Here is a 24899-nt window from a genome sequence, read left to right on the forward strand (position 1 = left end):
CAATATTATTACTATGTGACGACTAGCTGAAAATGTATGCACTAAACAGTGTTAGCTAGTCTCTATTAATTAGTTTTGTGTGATATTAGTGATAAGGTCAACTCATAACATGAATGTCTAGAGAACTAAATAAATTCAACTTTTGTTGTTCTCAGATGAAAAACTGTACAAAACCATTTTCAAAAAGCCCTGTATTGACTAAAGCATGAACCAATTTCAATGTACATAAATGGGCAAAAACACAGTATTTGACTTTTGAACTGAAGATAACGCATAACTTTTTAAGGTTGTCATGTCAACAGTAAGACTGACAAGTATAGGCTTGCTTTATGTTGATCAGATGTGGAGAGAATGCAGATTTGTGTCGTGGCATGTTTTATAAAGTGTTTGAAGAAATATCTTTTTATTGTAAAATCTGTGTATTATTTGTTTCTTCCAGGTCACACTTTACATTAACTGTAACTTTGTAAGGCCTTTATATGCCTGCAGAATGCTGTCATGTGACATTACTAGCTTAAAACATTCACAGCATGTAATACAGTGAGCGTTACAAAAAAACTGCACGAGAAAACTAGGTGTACATAAGTGCAACAATTCTTATGCAGGTTTTATGCATAGTATTATACATAGTATTATTTGTGCTGCTTGTACTTTCTGAATGATAACATTCCATCTCTGTTGTAGACCTGCTTCGTGACTTATGTATAATGTCATGTCACTCATATGTCCTATTAGATGTATTGGTTCATATTTAAGCTTTTTGGCTCAATGTTTGGAGTTTATCGAGGATAGAATGCCATGGTGTTCAGCGAAATGGGTTTTTTGGAAAGACCTAGAGATAATGATACATTACACATAGCTTAGGGGGGAGTCTGCATTCCAGGATGGAGAGAGGGAGGGAAAGAAGAATAAAGCTCTCATACAGTACATTCCTAATCCTGCCCCCTTGCTCTCTTGGTTCTTCCTCCTTCTGCCTAGCGGTACCTCTCAACGGGCGGCGGGGAGCTGCGATGCTGTCATCTAGAGGAACACAGACGCACACGGCATACAATACAGTATTCAGTACAGTCATCGCACCCAAACCACACCAAAATTGAGAAAAAAACTCATACTTCATACATATAGTGATATGTCTCTCTCACAAACACGCACACGGCTACACCTAAACTAAGAGGTACTGGGCAGACAGATAAATACAGACTCCCGTTGGCAGGGAGACGTAACTGCACACGAGATAAGTATTCCCCACCTGAAGGAACGCAGACCGAGTGGGAGTGGCGAATTAAAGGGGAGAGAAGAGGAGCAAAGGATTCCGTGCTGGGATCTAGTGGCGTGTGGTCATATACTGGAAAATCCCGTTTTAATTATTTTCACGTGTTTTTTGTGTGTTCTGAACGCACGTGGAGCGGTAACATTATGACTGTTAAAACTCTGGGTTGCTGAAGACTTACAGTAAACCTTTGTTTTGTGTTTGTACGGGATTCCGGACACCGTTCAAAAGCACACAAAGCACTTAACAGGTGAGTTACGAATGAATAGTTTGCTTCACTTACTCAATACCAGGTCTATATGCTCGGAATTAACTTAGAAGTAAGATTTAAACGTACGATATATTTTGTTCTTTTTTGAAGCACCTCGCGAGAATGTATTGATCTAGGTCCCACCCGCAGCGCAAGCGTTTCATAATTTTACGTGTCTTCTTTGTTATACATGTGAAAATGTTTATTTACCATAGCCCATTATTTATCCGAGTGGAACCGCTTGTAACAATCTCATCGTGATGCTGATGTAGCAGACGGCTGACTGAACTTTTTTTCATTATAAACTTACTAGTTTCTGTCTCTATAAATACAAAATTTACGAATGTACATATAGAACACAACCCAGCCAGAAATTCGTATAGCGTTACATTCAGACTTCAGTGTATTTGTCCTGACAGCTGTGTGGGGCACTGCTCAGTAGGCCTATTTGGAATCTGTGCACTGATGTGATTTTGGATTGACGCTGGTGAAATGGTACACCTGGACTTAAAAATACTGAGATCTGAAGCGACAGGAAAACGTTGTTAAATGAGGCTGGCTTAGTAACATCTGCTCCAACAGGAAACCAAACACACAATTACACAAACTCACACCTTGTAATAAAAAGCCTGTCCTCAGTCTACATATAATTAAAATATGTCCCTTTTCTGCTACATAGGCTTGGGTATTGTGGAAACAGAAAATAGACGTGGTTAGGATATATTGAAAAGAACTTTTTGCATCATAAAAACAACAGAACAAGTACAGAGGTTGTTGATGCCATTTTGCTTAACTTCAAGGACAGATAAAAAGGTAATGGTTTTTAAAACCATATCTGTGTGTGTGTGCCTTCTCTGTGTGGTGCATGTTCTTTTTATGCTAACAAAACATTGACAAAGAGTGACTAGAGTCTTAGGAGAAGGTTGATGCAGGTGATATTTGGATACTCTGTACCTTCCCCTGAGTCTCACTTTGTGCATCATCATCATCATGATCATCATCTTGATCATCATCATCATCATCATCTTGATCATCATCATGATCATGATCTTGATCATCATCATCATCATCATCTTGATCATCATCATCATTTTATTCTTCTTTTTCTTCCTCTTATATAGTTTTAGTTGTGAAGTGCTTTTCACATGCCAATAGTACTGGGTTGTACAGAGTAGAAAATGAACCCTTAGGAGCCATCTATCAAAACAAACAGAATTGCTGTAACATATGTAGCAAACTAATAAGAAAAAGGAAAAAGGTAGAAAAAAGACAAAGGTGACTAACAGCAACAATAATTTATAAGGCATTAAAAGCCGTTTGTTTTTTGTAAAGATCTAACAACAGTAGCAGCCTTAATATGAGCGGGAAGGGAGGTCCACAGAAAAGACCCATTCACTCATAGTGCATATGTTCGTTGATGGAACAATATTACTAGAGTTAGGGGATCTTATAGGGTAGGCGAGGAAAAGGTGGCGATGGAGCAGACTTCTGTGTTCTGGGGGAGTACTATGGAGAGCTTTATAACTGAGGAGGACCTTCTCAGGACTCAGTTCTGTATTTGACAAGGAGCCAATGGAGATTGCAAACTGCAGGAGTAATTCGATCCCTGCTGGGAGTGTGGGGGAGAACTCTAGTGGCTGCAAACCAACTGTGTCAAAAGTGTATTACCGAAGTCTCACAGAAGTCTATTCAAGATGCTATTAGAGCAGGTACTATCTCAGCATCTAGCATAGAAAGACATGGCCTGGTGGGAACAGTTTTATGCAGAAGGAATGACGTCACTTTCTTGATACTTGTAATCTGCACCTGAAATGAAAGCTTTCTTAGAAACAAAAGTGACTCTGGCAAAGACTTCTGGCAGAAAGAGTGGTAGTGACTGCATCATCAAAAAAGGACAGTGAAACTGAACCCAATTTGTTGAAGGTGCCATCAAGCCATGACCAGAAGCTCTCTTTTATGACACTCTAGTTTCCGAGAACGAAGTCATATCCAGCTTTTAATATCGCTCAAACAGTTGTTCAAATGTTACTTTTTATACCTGAAGAGCAGTTTAGGGTGTGTTAGAGAGAGAGAGGGAAAAGAACGTATCGATTCTAAGCAGTTTTATGAGATGTTGATCTATAACACAGAATGTCCCTAGAGAGTGTAACAGGTAGGAGAGGGAGAAGTCACAGAATTCTACTCCTATGATTGGTCACATGTGAGGAGTGGTTTGAAATGCATTCTCTCAGAGTGAAAAAGAGGTTTCAAAAGGAGGGGGCTCAAGGTAGGGGCTCTCAAAGCAGGGGGTGGGGTGGTCCCAACAAAATCTTGCCTAGGGCAACAAAACAGCCTGGGCCGGCCCTGGTTTTCAGTGCCTTTACTTGTTTGATATGTAAACCATGTGAAAGCGGAGTGCAGGAGATGAGCAAAGAGAGAATATATGCAGTTAACTTCCCATGCATGTTCGATAGTTTTTAATATTGCTAAGAGTGAAAATGTGTGGTTAGAGGAACTCACAAATGTCAATTTGCTGTTTTTCATTTCCCATTCTAAGCACTGATGTAAGTAAGAGTGTGTGAGGTCATGTTGCTGCTACAACAAAAAGTGCAAAGGAGGCCCCAAACTGCTTCCACAACACCCCTGTAATGGAACTTTATGCTTGCAGTGTTTGTGACTTCAAACTGAATAAGAATAGGGAAGAATGGAAGGATGGGGGGGGGGGGAGGGGGGAGGGGATGAGAGGGGAGGGGAGCTACAGGAGGTGGGGGGATGGAGATTGTGAAATAGAGACAGGGAAACCAGAATCAGAGGCACAGGGAGGAAGAGTTACAGAGGTAGGCTGTTCTTTTTCATTACATCCCCTCTGGGATCCCTTTGCTTTACAATTTTTACAACATTTCCCCCTTTGCATGGCCTCAACTGTGCACCTGTGCTCATCAGCACCCTTTGAGCTGATGACTCAGCTCAGAGACAAAGACCAGCTGAAAGAGTGAGTGGCATGGTTCCTACACCAAAGTTCACCTGCAGTGATTCCCTTTGGGGCTGTGCTGACTTTCACATTGTGTGTAATGTGTGCATATTTGAATCATGTAAAGCAAATGATTCGGGCGGTGAAGGCCGGGGGGGGGGGGGGGGGGGGGGTTTGGGTCCATGGATTTGCTCATTAATGCTGATGATTATTCCTATGGTAGAAACTGGAAAGCTGCGCAGTGAAGCCATCAGGAACCCAAGCTTCCTGATGGCCACATGATCTCTTGGCAGGGGAGAAAGTTGCATGGCAACAGCAGTGGACCTGTGGAGCACACCACTGGGAACAATGGGATGCAGGGGTTTTTGTACCCCAGTGAAAATGGCTTCTTAGTGTAGAAGCCCTGTTATCTGACAGAGCTATTAGAGTTAATGGTTCTCTTGGTTGATCCATTTAGAGTCACACAGGAAGGTTCTGCCTTGTACACCCACTGGCCTTCAGAAAGCTAAACAGCAGGAGATTTGGCTATTGTGACTAGGGGCTGTGTGAGTATGATTAGCACCAGGTTCAACACAGACCTGTGATGTCACAACACCATGGATTAAATGGGGTCTGATCAAGCAGACCGGTGCCTGTGCAAAAGACAAATTAAGACACACAATAGATACGCACATGCAGACCGGATCACAGGCATGCACGCAGCCTTTCACGCACTCACACACACACACAATCAGATGGCGGGCCCAACCCTCAAGGCTAATTCTGTCTGTCTGACTAACCATCTACCTCTTTTGTGTCTGATGTTTGCTCTGTGGGGCAGAACACGGATGGGGAGGAAGGGAGAGAGCACTGGGAGAGTGCAGTTTAAAAGTTCATGGAGGGAGTCGGGCAGAGAGAAGCAGGAGTGAGGGAGGGAGGGGGCTGAAACAGTGCGAAGAACAGCAGAATAAGGCAAAGCGGAAGAAAGAGAGAGGAATGCAGAGAAGGACAGAAAGATGAACAGAGAGAGAAAATACATGGTGGAGCTCTCTAGAAGGGGCCAGGGGGAGTAATTACATAGACAAGGTTAAACCCCTGCTGGGTCTGACAGTATTTAACATGTGTTTGGCCTCTCACTGTCGGTAAAGGGACTGTGCAATCGGGTGTGGTGCCATCCAGGCCCACAGGTAATCTCAGTCTTATCTCAGAGTTGTTGACCTACTGGGTGATTGCATGGTGTTCCTACAACATACTTGCACCCTGGGGTAATGAATTTTTGTATTGCATGTGCAAGTGCATACGCACATGCAAACACACACGCGTGCGCACACACTTCAACCTTTTCACTTGTTAGGGTAGTGGTAATTGCCGCTCACAATGTTATACCTAGCTTGACTGAACTTGACCGTCTTAAATTGACATGACTGATTTTCTGATTTAATCTTCATGAGGTAATTCACATTCATTTTCCTGGTGCATCTCATCCTTCTGGCTGGGGCATCCATTGCCTGAATCAGTTCAACAAACTACAAGAAATGTCAATGCAAATAAAGGATGGAAATGACGCTGATCCAAACTGTGACTCACATACCCGTATTTACTGATAGGCTTTACTGAATGATAATCAGGTAATGACGTAGGCTGGTGGGTGGGTCATTGGGTTTTATATGGCTCTCGGTGTGGTAACTATCTCTGTTGCCTGTGTTCCCTCATGTCAGGTGCGCCTTATCAAATGAAAGCGCTGAACTTCGACCACAGAGTAAAAACATCGTGCGGTTACATCATTGAACTCTGGTCTTTAGGGTCATAGGTTTAAATCCTAGTTGTGACGCTGCTGTTGTACTCAAGTGCTAAAGCATAACATCTGCAGCCAAAATATGAAGCTTTGCATTATCCAAGTAAAAGAGAGCATAAACTTTCCACCTGACACCATTCTGTAGTGCCTGGATTGAAGACCTCTTTAAAATAGTGTAATGCAATATAAAGTATTAGAAAAATCTGATAGAACCTGATGAAGAGAATCTTGGAAGATAATTCTGAAAAGATAATCTTGTCTAAATTGCAGTGCATTGTTCCAGCTTCTTAAGTAATTCTTTATTTACTCTTTGTTGCTGTGTCATGGTTCTCTCCACAATCTACATAACATTGCCACATTATCATGAGTTGTAAAGTATGTTGTACAGAGTGGGGTATTGCTGGAGTGGAGATATTTTTCCTCAATGTAATTTTTGATGTCTTTTTTGACATCGCTTGTAGAGTGCGTATCTACAGAAACACGATGACATTGTCATGACAACTCTTCACCTCTAGGGGGAACAGTGACCTTCCCTCTGATAATGGGCCCAGAGACCAACTCTACTCCGATACACACGGTATGCACATTGTCTGAATTTACTTCACAATTCACATAGGGTGCATCATAGACTCCTCACATCCTCCTGTGAAAGTGTCTTTTGCAGTAATTGTAACTGCATTAGAAAGTAGCTTGTAAAGCAGCAAAAAGTTGCTAATTCATACAATATTATTTTTTATCCTTACAAAAGATGCAGAAGAACTGTAATAGCTCTTCTTTCCTTGCCTAGTTGCATGTGCGTTGGATTGCACCTCTGTAATGATTGGACCATTGGCTGATAGTCACTGACCTAAACTAAGAATAGGTTTATAAGATGTCAGAAATAGAATCATACTCAGTGTGGCTCTGTCTGGACAGTGCTTGGGTACAAAAGGGGAGTTTGATTTTAATATTTGATGTTGGGAGTCGTGGATAGTTTGATGTAAATTCTTAGGCCCCCCCCCCTCCACCCCACCCAAAAGAAACAGGACACAACTCTCTTGCTAAATATCTCCTGCTATTGTTTTCCAGATGATCACAACACCTCCACCCTCACCCCCGCTCTCCAGCTCCCCCACACCCCCAGGGTGCTGTGTGCCATGTCCTGCTCCACCTCCCAGCTCCCCCTGCCCCTCGCCCCCTCTCCCCCGAAACAACAGCGCTGCCCCCGGGGGGGTCACCCTGCGGCGTCTGTCCACCCGACACCTGGTGGACCTAGATCCCTGGAGGAGACACAGCTGGGAGCCCGGCGCTGTGGTGCAGGGCTGCCCGCAGTATGAGAACCGCAGGTAGGGGGCACATTTGCTTCACTTTCTCTGGTTATTTGTTTTTTTTTTTTTTTTACCTGACACATTGGTAGTGATGGCAGTGCTTCATGAGCCCCACACTGGGAGGAGCTACCATGTGTTATCAATCACAGACTCATGAACCAGTCAAGAGGCTTGTGGTGTTTGCAACTGTTTAAATTGTTCTTCTTCTTTCTACTTCTGGTGGCTCCCAAATGGTTTTGTCCAATACATCAGTGTTGACTCTTTTCCCTCTGTCCCTCTCTTTCTTTTTGGAGTCTTCATCCACTTCCTGAGCTCAATCCCTTCATATTGTTAATTCTTGTTCTTACTAACTATTAAATACTCCCTCAGTTATGTGATCATGCTAAAGTCACATTAATGCTTTTAAGCACTGTTATTAGCCAAAGGGTATAACTGAAGTGTTTCAAGAAGACTGAGCTTTTTCATTTCATCTCCGGACATGATAATCTAACCCCACCCAACATGCACATGATCGCTCTTAGCCCTTTGAGGAAGCATAACAAGTCATAACTGCTTTATCCACAACGCTGTTGAGTACGCATCAGCTGTGACCTGAAGGGTGAATGGAAGTGTTTCAGTATTAGTGTGAATGGTGGAACAGCTCTCAGCGCCTCCTCTGTGTGAGGAAACACAGCCAGTCTATATGGGCAGCTCTGAGACCCCATAGCTCCATTGTTCGACTGCCACACTGAGGCTGTTGTCCAATGCAGCACCGAGCTGCTAGGTTATTGTATGGGGAGTGCTAAGTCGCAGCCACTATACACAAGAGCAGATTCAAGGAGGCAGCGTCAGCTATAGCAGGGCTGCATTTATCAGAAATCAGTCTCTTGTAATATGAGCGCAGCAGTAGCTATAGGGACAACAGGTTTTTGAAGAGTTACAGTACCTGTAGTGATTAGAGAGATTCTAGTGGTTGTGCTGCTGACCAGAATGGAAGCTTTAAAAGTTAATTAGCTCGGCGATGGAGAAGGTACAGTGCTTGCAAATGTGGCAGTAGCTCTAGCAATGACAGCAGAAAGAATAAGAATGTGTTTTAGTTGGAAATCAATATCAGTTGTAGTAACAGCACTGGCAGTAATGGCAGCGATTATAGTCACAATGTAAGCAGAGCAGAGTCAGTCTCTGAAGAAGTGTAAGTAATAGCTCTAGTGATAGTAGAACAGTCATAGTTGTGTTTTAGCTGGACCATGTCTGTGCTGGTGTAGATGGTTATTGTGTTTTTTTTTTCCTCTCAAAAGTTTCTTCAGGGTAAAGCGAAAGATTTTTATTCTCCTTCTTTTTTCCCTATTTTCCCATCATCCTTCATCCCTTACCTTTCTCTCCTCTCTTTCTCTCTATTCTTCTTTCCCACTGTCTGCTCTCATTTGTCTACCTCCCTCTCCCTCTCTCCCTCTCTCTCTCTCTCTCTCTCTCTTGCTCCCCCCCCTTTCACTCGCTCTGTCAGTGTGAGTCTTGAGGACCTGGACCCTGAGGAGATGGAGAAGGTTTTGGGCGGGGCCCTGGGGGGACAGAGAGGGCCAGATCCACGCCGGGCCCCCATCACTCAGTATGCACAGGAGCTGGGGTCCCTGCAGTCCCTCACGGAGGAGGAGGCAGGCCCTGAACCACAGCATTACTCTGTTCTGGAGGTGAGGCTTGGCTCAGCCTGTGATTAGCATAGTGAACACTCTGTGTTTAATAATATTTAATATTTTCCATTTTATAATTTTGTAACTTCTGCTCTCTTCATTTGAATTCAGGTGCAGAGCAAGAAAATGAGAAAGTTTGTGGGTGTATGTGGCAGGTGTCTGCATAGCAACATTTTAAGAAGCATCTATTTGCTAAGGGCAAAAGTGATTTGTAAATAACATTTGTACCAGGATTTGTGCTTAAGCAATTGTTTGTAATTGAGAAGCAAAAAAGTATGTGTGCTGCCTAAGGCAAAATGAGTTTTCAAGAAAACAAATTTCAAAAAACAATCTTATATACAAAATGGCATGATACAACTACGGCTTGTCATTCTGAAGTGCAAATTGTGCCTTTCAGGGAATTTCATTTCATAGGTGCGTATTGTGATTTACAAGTATGAAAAACTTTCAGCATTTACTTCACCCCACGTATTTTGGATATGTACTAGACATTTATACATCAACCTTTTATAATCTTTCTAGTTTGCATGTGCTTGATGGTCCGGCTAAACTGTTCCCTGTGTCCAGGCTGGATCTACACTGGCAGCTTAGTGCTGTCTCAAAGGCCGCAGTATTACAGGGTGGTGTATCAATAGGTGGTGTATCCAGCTGCATGCCCTCAGGCAGCCCTCTGATAGGCCAGTGTGCTGGATCAGTGTGTGCTGTTATCAATGGGTGCTGTGTCCCGCTGGCACCGCAGGAGCAGTCCAGTCAGCTGCAGGGCTGCAGCGCCTCGGCCCCCTCTCTCTGCAGCATTAGGACCCGCTCCCAGTCCCGGAGGGCCGCCCCTCGCCCCCGCTCCCACTGCGACGGTGAGTCTCTCTCCCCAGCCCGCCGCTGCGGTCGAGTCCCGGTGCTGTCTGTCATCCTCCCTCTGTGGGTCTGCTTGTCCACCTGTCTGTGTGCCAGCCTGTCTATCTGTCTGTCTGTCTGTATGCCAGCCTGTGTGTTTGTCTGTGTGTATGCCAGCCTGTCTGTCTGTCTGTCTGTGGTTTCCTCTCATCTAGGGGGGATGTTGATGTTGTTCTTCCTGTGTGTGTTGATGTACAGTACATGTAGTTTTTATATTTATTGCTAGGTGAGATTTTTATTTGTGCTTGTAATGACTGTGTTTTGTGAGAGCAAGCCTTGTGTTGTGTGTGGATGTGCGTGCGCATGCCTGCGTATGTGTTTTTCTGTATGTAGCACTAATACTAAAGCAACAACATTTGTGTTCGTCCTATATGTGTTGGCGTATATGTAGCTTTTATTTTATTGCTAGGTGAGCTTTTTTATTTGTGTTTGTAATGATCGTGTTCTGTGAGCGCCAGCCTTGTGCTGTGTGTGGCTGTGCGTGTGCGTGCCTGTGTGTGTGCGCGTGTGTCTCGGTGTGCACGGTAGTGCGGAAGCCGTTTTCCTGTGTTTGTTCTTCTGTGGCTGCTGTGGCTGCTTTTGTCATAGTGCCCGAAAGCAGTGACTCTGCCGCTCTTTCTCTCTTCTATTTCTTACTCGCGACTCGCTCCCTTGTCTTATATCTTCTCTCATGCCCGCAAATCAACTGAGACCAAACTGGTTTCTCTCAAGACATGCTGCTGGATCTGCCTCTTTGTCTACTTTTCTCTCTGTAATTGCTGTACTTTTCTGTTTCTCTTTGCTTACTAAGCCTATTCACATATATCCGTATATGTAAATATCTCTGTTGTATCTCATCTTGTCAATTGCTGTATTCACTCCTTTGCTTGTTCAGTGAGAAGGACCTGCGTCTGCTCTACGGGAAAGAAGCCCAGTCACTAGGTGCTCCACTTATGACTTCAGTCTGCTGCTCTGTTTCACTTCTCCTTGTTTGTGCTTTTGTGGTATTGTTGTCTGTATGATCCAGTCATATTTTTTCACTGTGCACTGCTGTTTCTGTGAATATTGTGCATTAATGTCGTTTGAAGAGCCGGAATGTTTAATAACAACTGTGTGTGTTTCAGAAACCTCGCTGTACAGCCAGAGTGGGGGATCCACACAAAGGTGAGTTTCTTCCTTACATGCGCTATACTGGGCACACTCGTTGTGGTCATGTGATCAGTTAATGTAAATTGAGGCGAAGTTATTTACCAGTTCATTTTCTATGTTTTACTGTGGTATTTACTGCTTTACCTTGTCTCATACCTGTTCTGTTATTGGCTATGCTTGAACCTCTTTTCTGTCTTGGCATGTTGTTCAGTGACCGTTTTCTAAAACTTTGCTATGCAACATGCAGGTACAAATGCAGCTTAACACAAATATTGCATCGCTTTTAATTTCCCATATCTCCCCATATACATCCTCTCTTGCTCCACTTTTTCTGTGCCCCCCAATTTCTCCATCACCTCTTCTCCCCCTGTCCTTCCATCTCCCTTTTCTTGTCTTCTCTCCCTCTTTCTCCACTGTCTCCCCCTCTGCCTTCTCCTCCTACCCCCCCCCCCCTCCCCTCTCTCCCCTTTCCCCTCTTCCCCCTCTTTCTTCCCCTCTCTCCTCTCCCCCCTCTCCCCTCTCCCGCCCTCTCATCCCCCCCCCTCTGTCCCGCAGTGTGGATGCCGCAGGTGAGCTGGGCTTTCTGCTCTGGGGGAGAGAGGGGCTGACGGGGGGACAGGGGGACGGCACAGAAGAGAGGGGCAGAGAAGAGGCGAGCGGCAACCGCCTGGAGCGCACCCTCAGTTTCCTGCGCAAGATGGCCGGGAACCGCAAGGTAAGCAAGAGAGCGCCACCTCATGCCTCACTGGCCGTCTCACCCCAACGGTGTGTTCCTCACACACCGCGCTGACCGGAGTGTTTCTGCACTGCAAAAAATAGCCCTTCAAAAATAAGAAATAAAATAATTAACACAAGGTGTTTTTTGCTGGTAATAAGTGAAAAAATCTGCCAATGGAACTAGTGGAAATACACAGATATTCAAGATGCACCGTCTAAAAACAAGTCCTTGTAGCTCAAGGAAATTTTGCTTGTTTGGTGACTGTGTCTTATATTAAGTGTAAAGAGATATTTTGACTTGAAAAGAGACAAATATGCTTGGTGAGATTTGGATTTTTTGCAGCGTGAGTAGGATAGAAAGTGGTTGGCATTTACGCATGCTAGCACCCACTGCAGTCCTGACCAGAATGCCACAGAGCCAGATAACTGCAAAGACTCCCATGCTTCTCTTTTTCAGCCATGCACATGTGCACATTGGAGGCAGCACCTTTGTTCACTCCAGTGAAATGTGTCTGGTGCGTAATCATACCAGACTCATGCAGTGCAGCTTTGCTTGAATCATTGTGTGCGTGGGCTAGCTACCTCACTGCTTTTTAAGCCTAAGGTTTTCATGTCTGTAATAGAGCTTATGTACTCTGTGCACACTACTAAAGACCACTAGAATTAATTTTAGCGTTCATCATTGGCCATGTAATGAGTGTGTTTTGGTTATGTCTTTATAATTTAAAACATTTTGTGTTGCATCTGTCAATGATAGGGAATTTTCATAGTATTATCAGCAATTAGTAACTTTTAGCATATGCTGGGCAGACACATGCTTGCTGTGTGAGAGTGCACACTATAATGAAATTCTGAAACGTTTAATATGCTGTCTGTAATTTATCATAATATCCAGCAGAGGGCAGTGTAAGGTACACTTTTGCTGAGAACACAGCTGAAGTTGTTCCTGTTCAGCCATATGAGAAGTGACGGCAGAATTTAAATTTTCACATCCTCTATAGAGCTCTGTTTAGAACAGAACATATGAATTTATGAGCAGTGGTGGCTGTAAGCAGTAAGTGTGTTATTGTAAAGATTTTAGATGCACTATGCAGTAGTTTTTTTCTGTTGTGGTTGCAATAATGAGGTATTTGAGCTTATCATTTTGTATCATTTTATGCAATTTAACATATTGCTCAGGGTGTTTTTTCCACTAAATAAACCAGAAACAATCAGACTTTTATTTTATTTTTTTAATTTGGCATTATTAATAGAAAATAACCCTCGCAGCATCAAGTTTATACCGCAACCATGGTGAAGTCTGAGAATGTGAAGTCCACAGGGACCTTGACAGAATGTTGACTTATCTGGAATTCTCATTTATCAGCTTTTGAAAGGATTGAAAATATTATTAGAGTAAACCTGGGTTTATTTAGTACTTGGAGTTTGGCCAGGGGTTGGCCCCTATAATGGGCAGACTATGCAGCAGCCTGTATCAGCTACTCCTCTGAGACAGCGGCTGTGACGTCTGAGTGTTCCTGGGGTTGAAGCAGTTTGTTTGTGAAATGACATCATATCAGCTGATTACTGCAATGGCAAGAGCTATTTGTAGTGCGTGACCACATCTACTGCTGGGTGCGTTATGACTGTGCACTGCACTCTGTGTGTGTGTGTGTGTGTGTGTATCTGCGTACATACTGAGTTTGTTGTGTTTCCATAGCATTGTGTGTATATGTATGTATGTATCTGTGTAGGTACTGTTTGTTGTGTTTCCATAGCATCATATGTGTGTGTGTGTATGTGCACATGTGTATGCATGTGCCTGTACATGTGAGTGTGTGCATGCATTTCTAATGCATTTTCCGTGAGAATATACACTGTGGTGTGTGTATGTTCAAGTATGATGTGTGACTGTAGAGATGCAGCATGAACCAAGGGTAGAGTATAGACTTACACAGCTTCAGGAAGAGTGTGATGTATAACGACTCTAACAGTCCAATACGGACAAGAGTAGACAGTAGACTTATACAGCTCCAGGGACTCGCTGCGGGCCTGGAAAAGAGAACAGAGACGGTGAGCTCATGACGGCTGTCCCTGGCATCCTCTCAGTGTCTGTGAATGCTCCTCACTCACAGGAACACACCACAGGAAGCTGGCAAGCCAAATTGACTCTGCAAGTGTTTATTCAAGTGCCTATCTCCACTACGTGTGTGTGTGTGTGTGTGTGTGTGTGTGTGTGTGTGTGTGTGTATGTATGTTTGTGTGTGTGTGTGCGTGCTTGTGTGTGTTTGCGTGCATGTGTATTTGCATGTGCATGTGTGACATGTAACATGCATGTATGCATGTTTTTTTATCCTGGGGAAATTCCTCAGTGAGACATTCAAAGCATTTGTCAGTCAGCCTTGTAAGGCACATGTGATGAAAACGCGTTACCTTTGTGTAAATTTCATGTGCTTATTGACCTTCTTGATTTCCACCTCCATTTAGCTGTATATGTTAAGTGATTACAATGAGGCAAAGGCTTGAATCTTGGTGCCCTTTAAGAGTGTCATTTGCGGTAAGTGCAAACTCATGTGTGAATATAGGTGTCTTACAATTACTCTTTGCGTGTGTGTGTCAGCGTGTGATTGAGTTTGTGGGTGGATACTTCACGCATGACTGGGAAAAAAAAAATTCAAAGCGTTTTCATTATAGTTGGTGATAATTTCCATGTGTAACTACCAATTATCTGCATCTGTCTTGACACACCAATCTGCAACCTACGTGCATGTAATTCCAAAGTATTCACCACATAGCTATTCCTGCATTTTTTCATTTACTGCCAACCAGACTGCACAGAAAATCTGGATAGATTTGCACTACTAGTGTAGGAGCAATACTGTGAAATTGGACACAGGAACAAAGGGTAACTTTCACTGAATTCAAATATCCTGTATATGTTGCTGGCAAAGGTGGCAGTACAGAGACCTGTGTTGTGTAATAGAGGGAGAGAGAGTGTGAAGAGAAACCTACACATTTTTTGTGATTTGTGTGTGTGTGTGTGTGTGTGTGCATGAGTGAGAGGTGTGTTTGACTGCCATGTAGTTTCTTCTTGGTGACTTTGTTTTTAACCTTAAACTTATATGCAGTCTATAATGTCTGTCAGTCACTAAATCTGTGGTGGCAGAAGTTTTGTCAGTGCGGCCTTGCCCACCCCCCTCCCCCCACACTCCTCCCATATCCCCTCTTTTCTCCATCTGTATTTCTGTGGCGGATGACAGGATTGCATCAGCAGGAACTACCTCTCTCCCCATCTCTCCTCCCCCTTTTCTCCCCCTGTGTTCTTCTCCGCCCAAACAAACTTCTGCTCAGGAGTGGCACCGAGCTGCCCTGTGCTATGTGACGGTCAGAGGGACTGGCACACGGAGCTGGGGATTTCAGAATTCCAATGGATATCAGCTGACCAAATTTCCTGCGCTTGATTAGACTTTCACCATATCTGCCCTTTTTCTTCAGACACAAAAACGCTCCAGCACCCCTTGTCTTTTAGCGTTTCTTTTCGCTTCAGTATCATTTTAACCACCTCTTTCTCTCTCCTCTTCCTTTCATCTTCCTCTTTTCTGTAGCTTCTCATCTCCCTCACAGTCAGTTAGCTCGTTTCCCTCCAATCCCAATGTGTACCACTGTAGTTTTTTGCCTTCCACAGTTTTTACTTCCTTCTGCTGTGTTTTATCCCTATTTCCCTTTCTATCCTTTTCAAAATTTGTCACTTTCTTGTGTCTCGCTAAGTTTATGTTTTCCTTCTCTCTACCTCTCTGTTAATTCCTGGCCCATTGAAGAGCCCTTGGACCTTTCTTTTTCAGTTCATCCATGGCCAGGTGGAAGAAGTAAATATAATGTGTAAAGTTCTATATTGTGATTTCCTGTATATTAGTATTGCTCAAGTTATTTTTAAGTAATTGTTGCCTTTCTTACGTTTAATTGCCAGGGCCCAGGTCTGACAACACTGCTCTATCAGACCCATATTCTTTTCTCCCCGCTCTTTTTCCTCTCTCCGTTATCTTTCTCTCTTCTCTACTCTCAACGCCTCCTTCCCCTTTCCGCTCTCTCCACTGTATGTCTCTCTCTTCTCTCTCTTTCACCCCGCGCGCGTGTTGAAGCGCTGTCCTCGTCACAATGGCTCGTTGCATGCAGGACAGTGGGACAGTGTCAGTTACTGGCTGGGCTGAATAGCAGGCCTGTGCAGTCACAAACACCTGGTCATTATCTCACTGGAGGGAAGCGTTCGCCCGCAGCCAAGCCCACACACCTCCTCTGCCAGCTGCAGTCTGCCTCCAGGCTGACAGCACTGCAGCTGAGCTGTATCCCACGGCAACAACCTCACGACTACTGAAGCATATAATAGCTCAGGGGCTCTCGGATCATTGCTGTGGAACAGTGACTGGCCATGTAGCTCCAGATACAGTATGTGTGTGGTAACATGAGTTCTGTCATATTGTCTGATTTCACATATTTACCCACCACTGCTTTTCATTAATGGTAAAAGATGTCAGCAAAGGCAACACTGTTAAGTGAAATATTCAAACGGATAAGTAGATCATATAGATAGTCAGGCATGCCAGTTGGTTAGAATGTTGAGGTTAAATCTGATAGGACTCACTGTAAAGTTATTATAAGCGTTTCAAAGCCCTGCCCTTTGAGGGCAACAGCCCACATCCACCCTGACCTCCATGTCTGTGTAATGCAGCCTCCCCTGCGGCAGGAGTGGCTTCAGTCACCATTGGTCTGATTCTTGCCTTTCTTATAAACGTCTTTCAGCAGCACTGTGCGGCAGTGGTTAAAAGTGACCTATGAATGTTCTGTGAAGAAAAGAAAACATTTAGTTGAATGTACCCAGGCGTTCAAGATATCTGCCTTTTAAAGTCAGTTTATACAGTGTATGCTAAGCATGTCTAGCTAAACGATTTCCCTTTCCCTGGGGCTCATTTTCTAATACTCATTGACTTTTTTCCCTGAAAACCTTAAGTGAATTTTAAGCTCCCAGTTAGAGCATTGTATGTTGAGTGCTAATAGTAAAGTAGAGTACTGCTGGTTTTTCAGGGCACAGCTCTGGGTGTCCTTTGTAATGCTGAGTGGTGGGCTGGAGTCCCAAGTAGGACACTGATGTTGATCCCTTCGATCACGGTTCTTCTCCTCACCTGTGTTCCTACAGTGAAGCCCCGGCTCTGCAGCTCACTAAGTTGTCACGCAAAGGTTTAGCGGGACCTGGAAGAGCCAGGTCATTTGGATAAAATCCAGACACCACACACTGTGACTCTTAGAAAGCGGTGACCCTCGTAAACCAGTCAATGTCAAGTCAATGGGGTTTGACAGAGATTAGGGCTCAGTACCTAAAGCTGAGCACTGAGGAACACATGAACATGAGGTAGAAAAAGAGAGATAGATATTTGGCTATGTGCAATCCCACCTCCAAAACAATTTGTCTTCATTATTATTTTACTGGGTGGTTTTATTTATCTCAACCAAAGTGGAGAGAGATACAGGGTGAATACAGAGATTAGGAAGAAAAGACTAGATTGAGTGTATAGAAGAAAGGAGGAAGATCATTATGCAGAGGATGGAGACGATCTGCTTAGACAGAATGTATAGAAGAGAAATTAGACTGTGGACTTCTTAACCATGGCAAGTTTTGAATATCACTGACTTTTTACCTCGGCATTGTGTACTCGAATAAAACCATAGTTTATTGCAATATGACAGAGTGAAATAAAGGTGCAGTGCTGGGAAGTGTCACAAATATTAACAAATGTGATTGAATACCATAGCAAATGTAAGCAAATGCATAAAATTACAGGAAAACTGACAAATCATGGTTTACATATGAAGCTTGGTAAACATGTTTGAGCTATGCTATCTTATTTTATGGCAAAGACCAGTTACAGTGAAAGAAATTTAATCTTACAGATTGCTTTGTTTGGTTAGAAATGTTGTATGTTATCCGTTTCAGCATGTTTATGTCTTAATTATGTCACCTGAGGGGGGGGGGGGGGGGGGGGACTGCCTAAAGAGTCAGCCAGGTCTGGTCCTCTGGGTGCATTCAGACTACACCAGGGTGCAGAGGAATGCCATGAGCTGAGGCCTGGAGGGGAAAACAGTAGAAATATAAGTGTGAAGGGAATTGGGGAAACTACCCAGTTAAAAAAAAATGAATGGTTTTGCACTCAATAGGCCATAGTAATGTGTGTTTAAAGAGGGGACTGAGGAAATGAATGTGGCAGGAGACAGGAGACAAATGACCATGCAAGAGAAGGAGAAAAATGAGCTGAGTGACATCACTGTTGTAGCCCTTTTATATTTAGCTTTTGAATTCCAGCCTATTGTTTACTAATGCATTTTTCCACAGTCCTAACAGTACCACATTACTTTTGGGAAAATTGACGAAGAAAGCAAGATACAGTGGACTACTTCCTACCCAGAATGCATTTGCTACAGAATTTGTTTGCAAATCCATAACCTCTGATGATGGTTAGTGTATTTGGTTGGTTTAGGTTTACATTTACCCCCATATTTGCATTCTGAACACATTCAGATTACTACCCAAATGCTGTAGGTTTATGTGAATGTCCTCTAAGACAGAGAGCAAAGAGAAATAGATAACATGTCTCCCAAACTAAACCAAAGTATACCTGTGGTAATAAGGTGATGTGCATGTCTGTACCAGAACCAAGTACAGCAAGCATTTTCTTGCGTGTTGGTCCATGAAGCAACTAACTGAATACTCTGGAAGATATTGCCAAATAATGTGGCAGGAATCAAAGTGAACTGGATGATGGCACGGCAGGGGGAATATGTGAGGACTTTGGGGGCCATCGCGGAGAACACCATTACCTTTAACGGAAGGCCACCTTTTTAAATCCAGCGAAATTTTTCAGTGCTGCAGAAGATTTTTGCATGTACATTTCTGTTGGGAGACAAGGGGACAAAGAGGGAATGTGGGGCAGGCAGGTAAGCTAATGGGGAGACGCTGAGAAATGTGGACAGAGGGAGAGTTAATTATGCATGTGCTGGGCAGAGGTGTGGCGGGATGTGTGTGATTTGTGGGGAAAAAGATGGTGGTATGCGGATAGGACCAGGAGCCTGTAGGATTGTAGCGGGTGCAGGTAGATGTCAAAACCGGAGAGTGCGGAGAGGTAGATGTGAATAGTGTTACTGTTTTTAGTGTGCAGTAGAAGACCCATGCACAATGGTAGAGGTGAATGTAAAGATGAGGAGATTGAATTACTCATGGTCTCCATCTGCAGAGAATGGAGATTTACATAATGTAGAGAGAGAGAGAGAGAGATAGAGAGAGATGTAAGCATTCTTCAGAAGAAAAGTAGAGTGGCGATCTATGTGTTTTGGCACAGAGAATGTGGCTGCAGTACAGGGCGTTCCTCATTTCTCTCGCTTTCTCTAAATATAGACCAGGCTGCTCTTACTGCCACCTTCCCCTCCTTCCCTCCCTCCCACTCCTCTTTCTCTCCTGCCTCCCACTCTTTCTATCTCTTTCTTCATCCTAGCTGTACTCTTTCTTCCCCTTTGATTTTCTCGCTCTTCTTTCCCACACCTCACTTCCCTTACATTTGTCATGTGCGGTACACCTTTCCTCTTTCACCCCAACTCCCACACATGTCCAGTCTTTCTCATATACCTTTTCAAGCGCGGCACTGTTTTTAACCATGATGTTGCGATGAAGGGGAAAAAGTTCCATGCCTGTGAATGTGAAATTTTGTGTCCTTTCTCCCTCCCTGTCCATCTCTTTGGCGCTCGTTAGCGCTCGTAAACTCCATTTCTCTAGATGTCCTCAAAGTCTGGTTCAGTTGGAATCTGAGTGCTTTATTAGCTTCACAGAGGGGGCCATTTAGCCAATGAGGTGTTCTGTGCTCTGAAAGGTTTGTCTCTTCCTATAACTCAGGCGAGACATTACCCCTCCCCCCCTCGTTTTTTCCAACCGTTGTAAAAACCATAAACAGCCATTGAGTGCTTTTCATTCCCAGACCCAAAGCATCACTTATTCCCCTCCTTCCGAAATGATCAAGAGGAATTGTTGACACATTAGGATACCATTCATGGTACTTTGCTGTGTAATTGTGAATTGATTCTGTACTCCTTTTTCCATTTCTGTAAACAACACCATAAGCCTCAGATCTATGGGACAGCATGATCCCCATTGCCTTTAGAAGCCTCCACTTCCTACCATTGTTCATGTGAAGAAAGTGTGGTTCAAGCACTTTATTCACTATATACTATAGAATAAACTATACACAAGGGATCTGACATGCAAAATTGTATACTGTTCTGCGCACATGAGATGGGAAAGATTTGGCTTGTCTGGATTGTCTGCAATAATCTGGCCAGGTGTAATCGAAGATATACTGTGTCATGTTCATCTGATTTTTTTTTAAGTGAAACGTTCACAAGTGCAGATCATGAAGAAGTGTAACAGGCTGCACGCCTTTGGTTGGCCGCAAGGAGTAGAGGGCTGGATTGTGTAGTAGGCATTACGTTATTTTGTGGGGAAAACGCGATTAGATGATTGGTGGAATATACGAAAAGGATGGTTTCAGGACCGTTGAATCCCCCCTCAGAAGGCGTGGCTTGGGATCAAGTAGCGGTGCCTGTGAAGAACTGTAACTGCATACCGACGTCGAGTTTCCTGTATGAAAAAAGTGAAGTACTCGCTACAGTCACACGGATGAAATAAAGTTAGTGTTTTTTCCCCTCGTGGAGTAATTCTTTGACTTCACCTCGATTGGAACCTGAAACGAAGAAGGAAGAATTTACTCTATCGCTGACGGCACGAAGGCTAGGACAATTTAGAAAAAGAGATTACATTGTAAATTACAGGTTAGGTGAGAGACAGTTAGCCTATTAACGGATTCATGGTCTTATTATAGTGATCTAAAGCTCGCAATGTCCCGAGTTACAGATCCGCTGTCGAAAACACATCAAGAGAGAATGAAAGAAATCATGTTGCGGGTAAGTTTTAGTCCAGAGGAGAATCGTATGCAGTGCATGTCTATTACATTATCCTGCTTACAGTGTAACGATGGCTTGTTTGCTACTTTACTTTGAGTTACGTTAAACTACACATAGGCCTACTCATTAAGACAAAGACTTTGTTCTGAACAGGCATGTCACTGAAATTGTGTTTAAGTATTACGTTCAGATAATTAGCTTGTCGTTGAAATGTCGGTGCAGTATAACGGGAAACCGAAAGATCTTGCGCAGCTCCGGTGAGTTTGTTTGAGTGGGAAGGTGCGCTTTGGTGTAGGATGCCGCCCTTAACACATGTTGGTGCGAAACACATACGTGCACTTCTAATGCAGTGAAGAAATCTGGATCGTAAATGTGTAGTGTTCGCCATATGTGATGGAAAGGCGCAGTAGCCAAATCACCTGCGGACTCTGTTGACGTTTCCCTGCATTTTAAGAAAGAGGACCAAGAGGTGGTAGGAAGGGAGGCTTGAGCTGCGTGCGTGCGTGCGTGCGTGCTTGCTTGCGTGATAAAGTGAGGGTTTAAGAGAGGAAGGGGCCATGTACTGGCCAAATAGTTTTGCGCAATAGACATTGCTGTCTTTTCCTTTTAGCTTCTGAAGAAGCTATGTGACACACTCATTCGTGGCAGTGTTTTCCTGAGTAGCAGAAAGTTGCACATTTAATGATGTTACATGTGAAATTGTTTCACTGTAGGCACGCAGACCACTTCATGTCTAACACTTCTTTTAATGTCTTTCATCTAGTCATCTTCTTAATTAGCGGTTAATCTTTATGTCATTGCATATGATTCCTCTGTGTGTCCATATTTTAGACAGCAGTCATTTTCTGTAGGCCTATAATGACATGAGGTGGAAATGTGAGGAGTAGTGATGTGTGGACTTTTGTTATGAGGTTGTGATGCGCTTGTATGCGGCTATTGTGGGGACACTGGTGGAATTTTGACAAGTCTGTGTGTTTTGAATCTGTCTTGCTGATAGATTTGTGTCTGAGGACTGTACGTCTGCGTGTGGCTTTCCCCATGATCCCACTGGTCTGAAAGTGATATTATGTCATTTGGTTTGTAATTTCCCCTCTCCACGAGAATGTCAGATTGTGTAACCATGTCTGCAAGGATGCGTGACTCTCTGTAAGGTTGTGTGACCGTCTTTAAGGTTGTGTGACTGCGTTTGCTTGGGATATGAAAGAGCTGCTTCTCTTTTCTGTTTCATTATTTTTTTAAGTCATCATCCCATTGTTTTATGCACATTATTACTGTTTTTGACATGCTCTTCCGCCTTCTCCTCCAGTTTTTATCTCTACAGTCTACCTCTTGCTCCCCAATTCCCCATGTGTTTTTTCTATAAGCTGTCTTTGCCTCTGCCCTCTCCTCTCCTCTCCTCCCTCGCTCCCCTTTGGAAAGCTTACATCTGCTGAAGAAATTAATCAGTTGCCAGTTTATGTTCTGTTTTTCGGTGTGAGAGGCCATGCAGATTAATCACACTATCAATACTTTTATTCATAATATAATTAAGGGTTGCTGTAGGAATGACTTTAACCATACTCTGTGTCCGCTGTGGTCGTGACTTGTTATATGCAGTTGTAATTAGCTGCATTTTGGGCTGGTGATATCATTATTTGAATGCCTGTGCCTCTGTGAGTGCTGCAATGGTTTCCATAGAAATGCAACCGTGTTTGCTTGGCGGAATCGGGTTTGTGTTGTGCAGCTGATATTTTGAGATGTCCTTTTCTAATGCTGCTCATAAATGAACACGCCACCTGTCATGCTTATCTATTGCATAACAGCAGTATACAGTTTGATCTTCTCCCGTCATTGTAAACCTTATATTCAAACATATGATTATTGTATTAGATTATTGGCATTTAGCAGACATTTTACAGTGTTATCCATTTATATAGCTGGTTCTTTACTGAGGCAATTGTAGGTTAAGTATCTTGCCCAAGGGTACAGCAGCAGTGCCCCAGCGGGGAATCGAACCAGCAACCTTTCGGTTACGAGTCCTGTACCACTATACTACACACTGCTGCCCCAATATGTTCCAAGTTTTGATTTGTTGTAGAACAACAGGGTGGCCTCTTTTTTATCAGTCAATCAACTTCTTTGCTGTAGTGCATTTTTACAATTATGTTGTCAGCACTGGACAGAGTATATGGTCAAGAGGCTATAAAAAGGGCAGAACATTGTGCCCTGACCCCAGGAAGAGGCGGTCGAGAACACTCTTGGAAAACAGTGGAAAGAAAACAAACAGTGGGATAGAGGCACATGAAAAGCTTGTACATAAAACTGTCCATCAGTTCACTTTGTAAGTCCGTAGGCTGCTAAGTGGCTTTGGGAAGAGCAGCTGGTGGGAAATGGGAAATGGAAGGCTTCAAGTGGGGTCTTCCCATCTAGCTGTGGCCAGGGGAGGGATGTTGGGGTCGTCCTATCCAATGGTGGCCTGGTCTTCCTGTCCAATGGTGCAGTATGGGACCATGGTGCAGTGTGCGTGCTGTTCGTGGAGGCCTCTTGGAGCACTTTTTGATTGGCTGGAGTGGGGGAAAAAGAGAGGGATGTGTGAGGGAAAGGGGGAAAGACCTAGAAGCATTAGTCACAGGAGGGCAAAGCAGTTGAGCAGTGTATATAATGTATAGTGCAACCTTCTGTAGCCTCAGCAGGAAAAGACTCTGGTGGCATATGCAAGAAGTGAGCAGCAAGGACAGGACCTGTGGTGATGAAGACAAACTGAGACTGCTGTCCCGTTATAGCAAGACCTGACTGAAACAGGAGGTAGGTTGACTAACAGAGAGGGGACAGAAAGGACAGGCAGAATTTTCTGTACCCACAAGCTACTCTTCATCTCAGCAACAATTTGACTTTCGTTTGTATTAAATTAGTACATTTTTAATCCAGACTTTAAGTTAGACTTTCATCTTTGCGTTATCATTTCCAGGTTCGCCACTGCTAATATTTTTATGACATTTGTACTGTGGAGGCAGAACCATTATGCCTAAATGACTTACTCTTATATTATTCCAAGATTTAAGTGATGGGGTGATACCACAGTACAAGCTTTCTTATGAGTAGTATTGTTGGCTGCTGAGCCTGGAGTATAAAAACTGCTTTCCCCAGGAAGCCTGTATGTAAAGGGAACAGATTGGTGGAAAATTCTGGGATAGAAGAAGAGAAGGAGAACAAGTGTGAGGTACTGAAGTGTTTCTGAAGAGTGTAGGCTAAAATGTGGTTCAGGAGTGTTAATTACTGAAAATGGATGGAAGACAGTTCAGGTTTTTTAACTTGGTTCTTGTGGTGCTTTGTGTGGGAATGTGTGTGTGGGTGTGTGACCAGCGCATGTCTCAGAAGTAGCAAGAGGGAGTAGAGAGGGGGATGGGTGGAAGAAAGGCTGATGGGTAGTGAGCGGGCAGTGACTCAATTTGGTAAAAAAGTCTAGCATGGAGTTTTTGTGGGAATAGTTTTTTTCCCACCAAAACTAATGGAGCATTCCACTGCAGTGATCTTTCCACACACACACACACGCACACACACACACACTGCGAAAGAGAGAGAGCGGGAGAGAGAGAGACAGATTTAGCAAAGCGCTGTTAATGTAAAACGGAAGTAGAACATCTTTTTCCCAGTCCCATCATTCAGTGCGTTTCTACAGTGAGCTGCTCTCTGTCCTGCTGTCTGTGTATGTGAATGTGTCTGATCCATCTGACCTGAGTAAATATGACCCATCAGTGTTTCAGTGTGCAGCCATTCCCTTATTCCCTTTGTGTGCCACGCTGACTGTCCCAGCACCGTCACAGTAAAGACGTCATGCACGTGCCACGCATAATACGCCACCGGCCATAATCGAGCGTGACTGTATGTTTTTTTAAAGCCTGTGAAAATTGCGCCTTAATGTGGAAGGCATGTGAGAGCGAAATGCTTTATCTCTGCATTTTTCCGACAACTGCTTTGATGTAGACATTG

At 43.6% G+C, this 24899-nt stretch overlaps 1 protein-coding gene and 1 long non-coding RNA gene across 4 annotated transcripts in view; both read left to right on the forward strand.

Annotated features, from left to right (window-relative positions):
* Positions 1-11210: 11210 nt before the first annotated feature.
* LOC118769246 lies at positions 11211-11952 on the forward strand. The gene is made up of 2 exons (XR_005004474.1): positions 11211-11252; positions 11793-11952. It is a non-coding gene; the product is annotated as an uncharacterized LOC118769246 (long non-coding RNA).
* Positions 11953-20605: 8653 nt separating this feature from the next.
* arhgef1a (Rho guanine nucleotide exchange factor (GEF) 1a) overlaps positions 20606-24899 on the forward strand; it is a 34849-nt gene continuing 30555 nt past the window's right edge. For 2 of the 3 annotated variants that reach the window (XM_036516289.1, XM_036516290.1), the window contains exon 1: positions 20606-20930. In XM_036516289.1, the coding sequence (XP_036372182.1) occupies positions 20865-20930 (66 nt within the window). In that variant the 5' untranslated portion in view covers positions 20606-20864. Of the gene's footprint in view, positions 20931-23638; positions 23715-24899 lie in introns of those variants that run through there. The other variant, XM_036516291.1, reaches the window with a different exon arrangement.

Source organism: Megalops cyprinoides, chromosome 21, assembly GCF_013368585.1.
Source record: "Megalops cyprinoides isolate fMegCyp1 chromosome 21, fMegCyp1.pri, whole genome shotgun sequence".
Classification (NCBI taxonomy): domain Eukaryota; kingdom Metazoa; phylum Chordata; class Actinopteri; order Elopiformes; family Megalopidae; genus Megalops; species Megalops cyprinoides.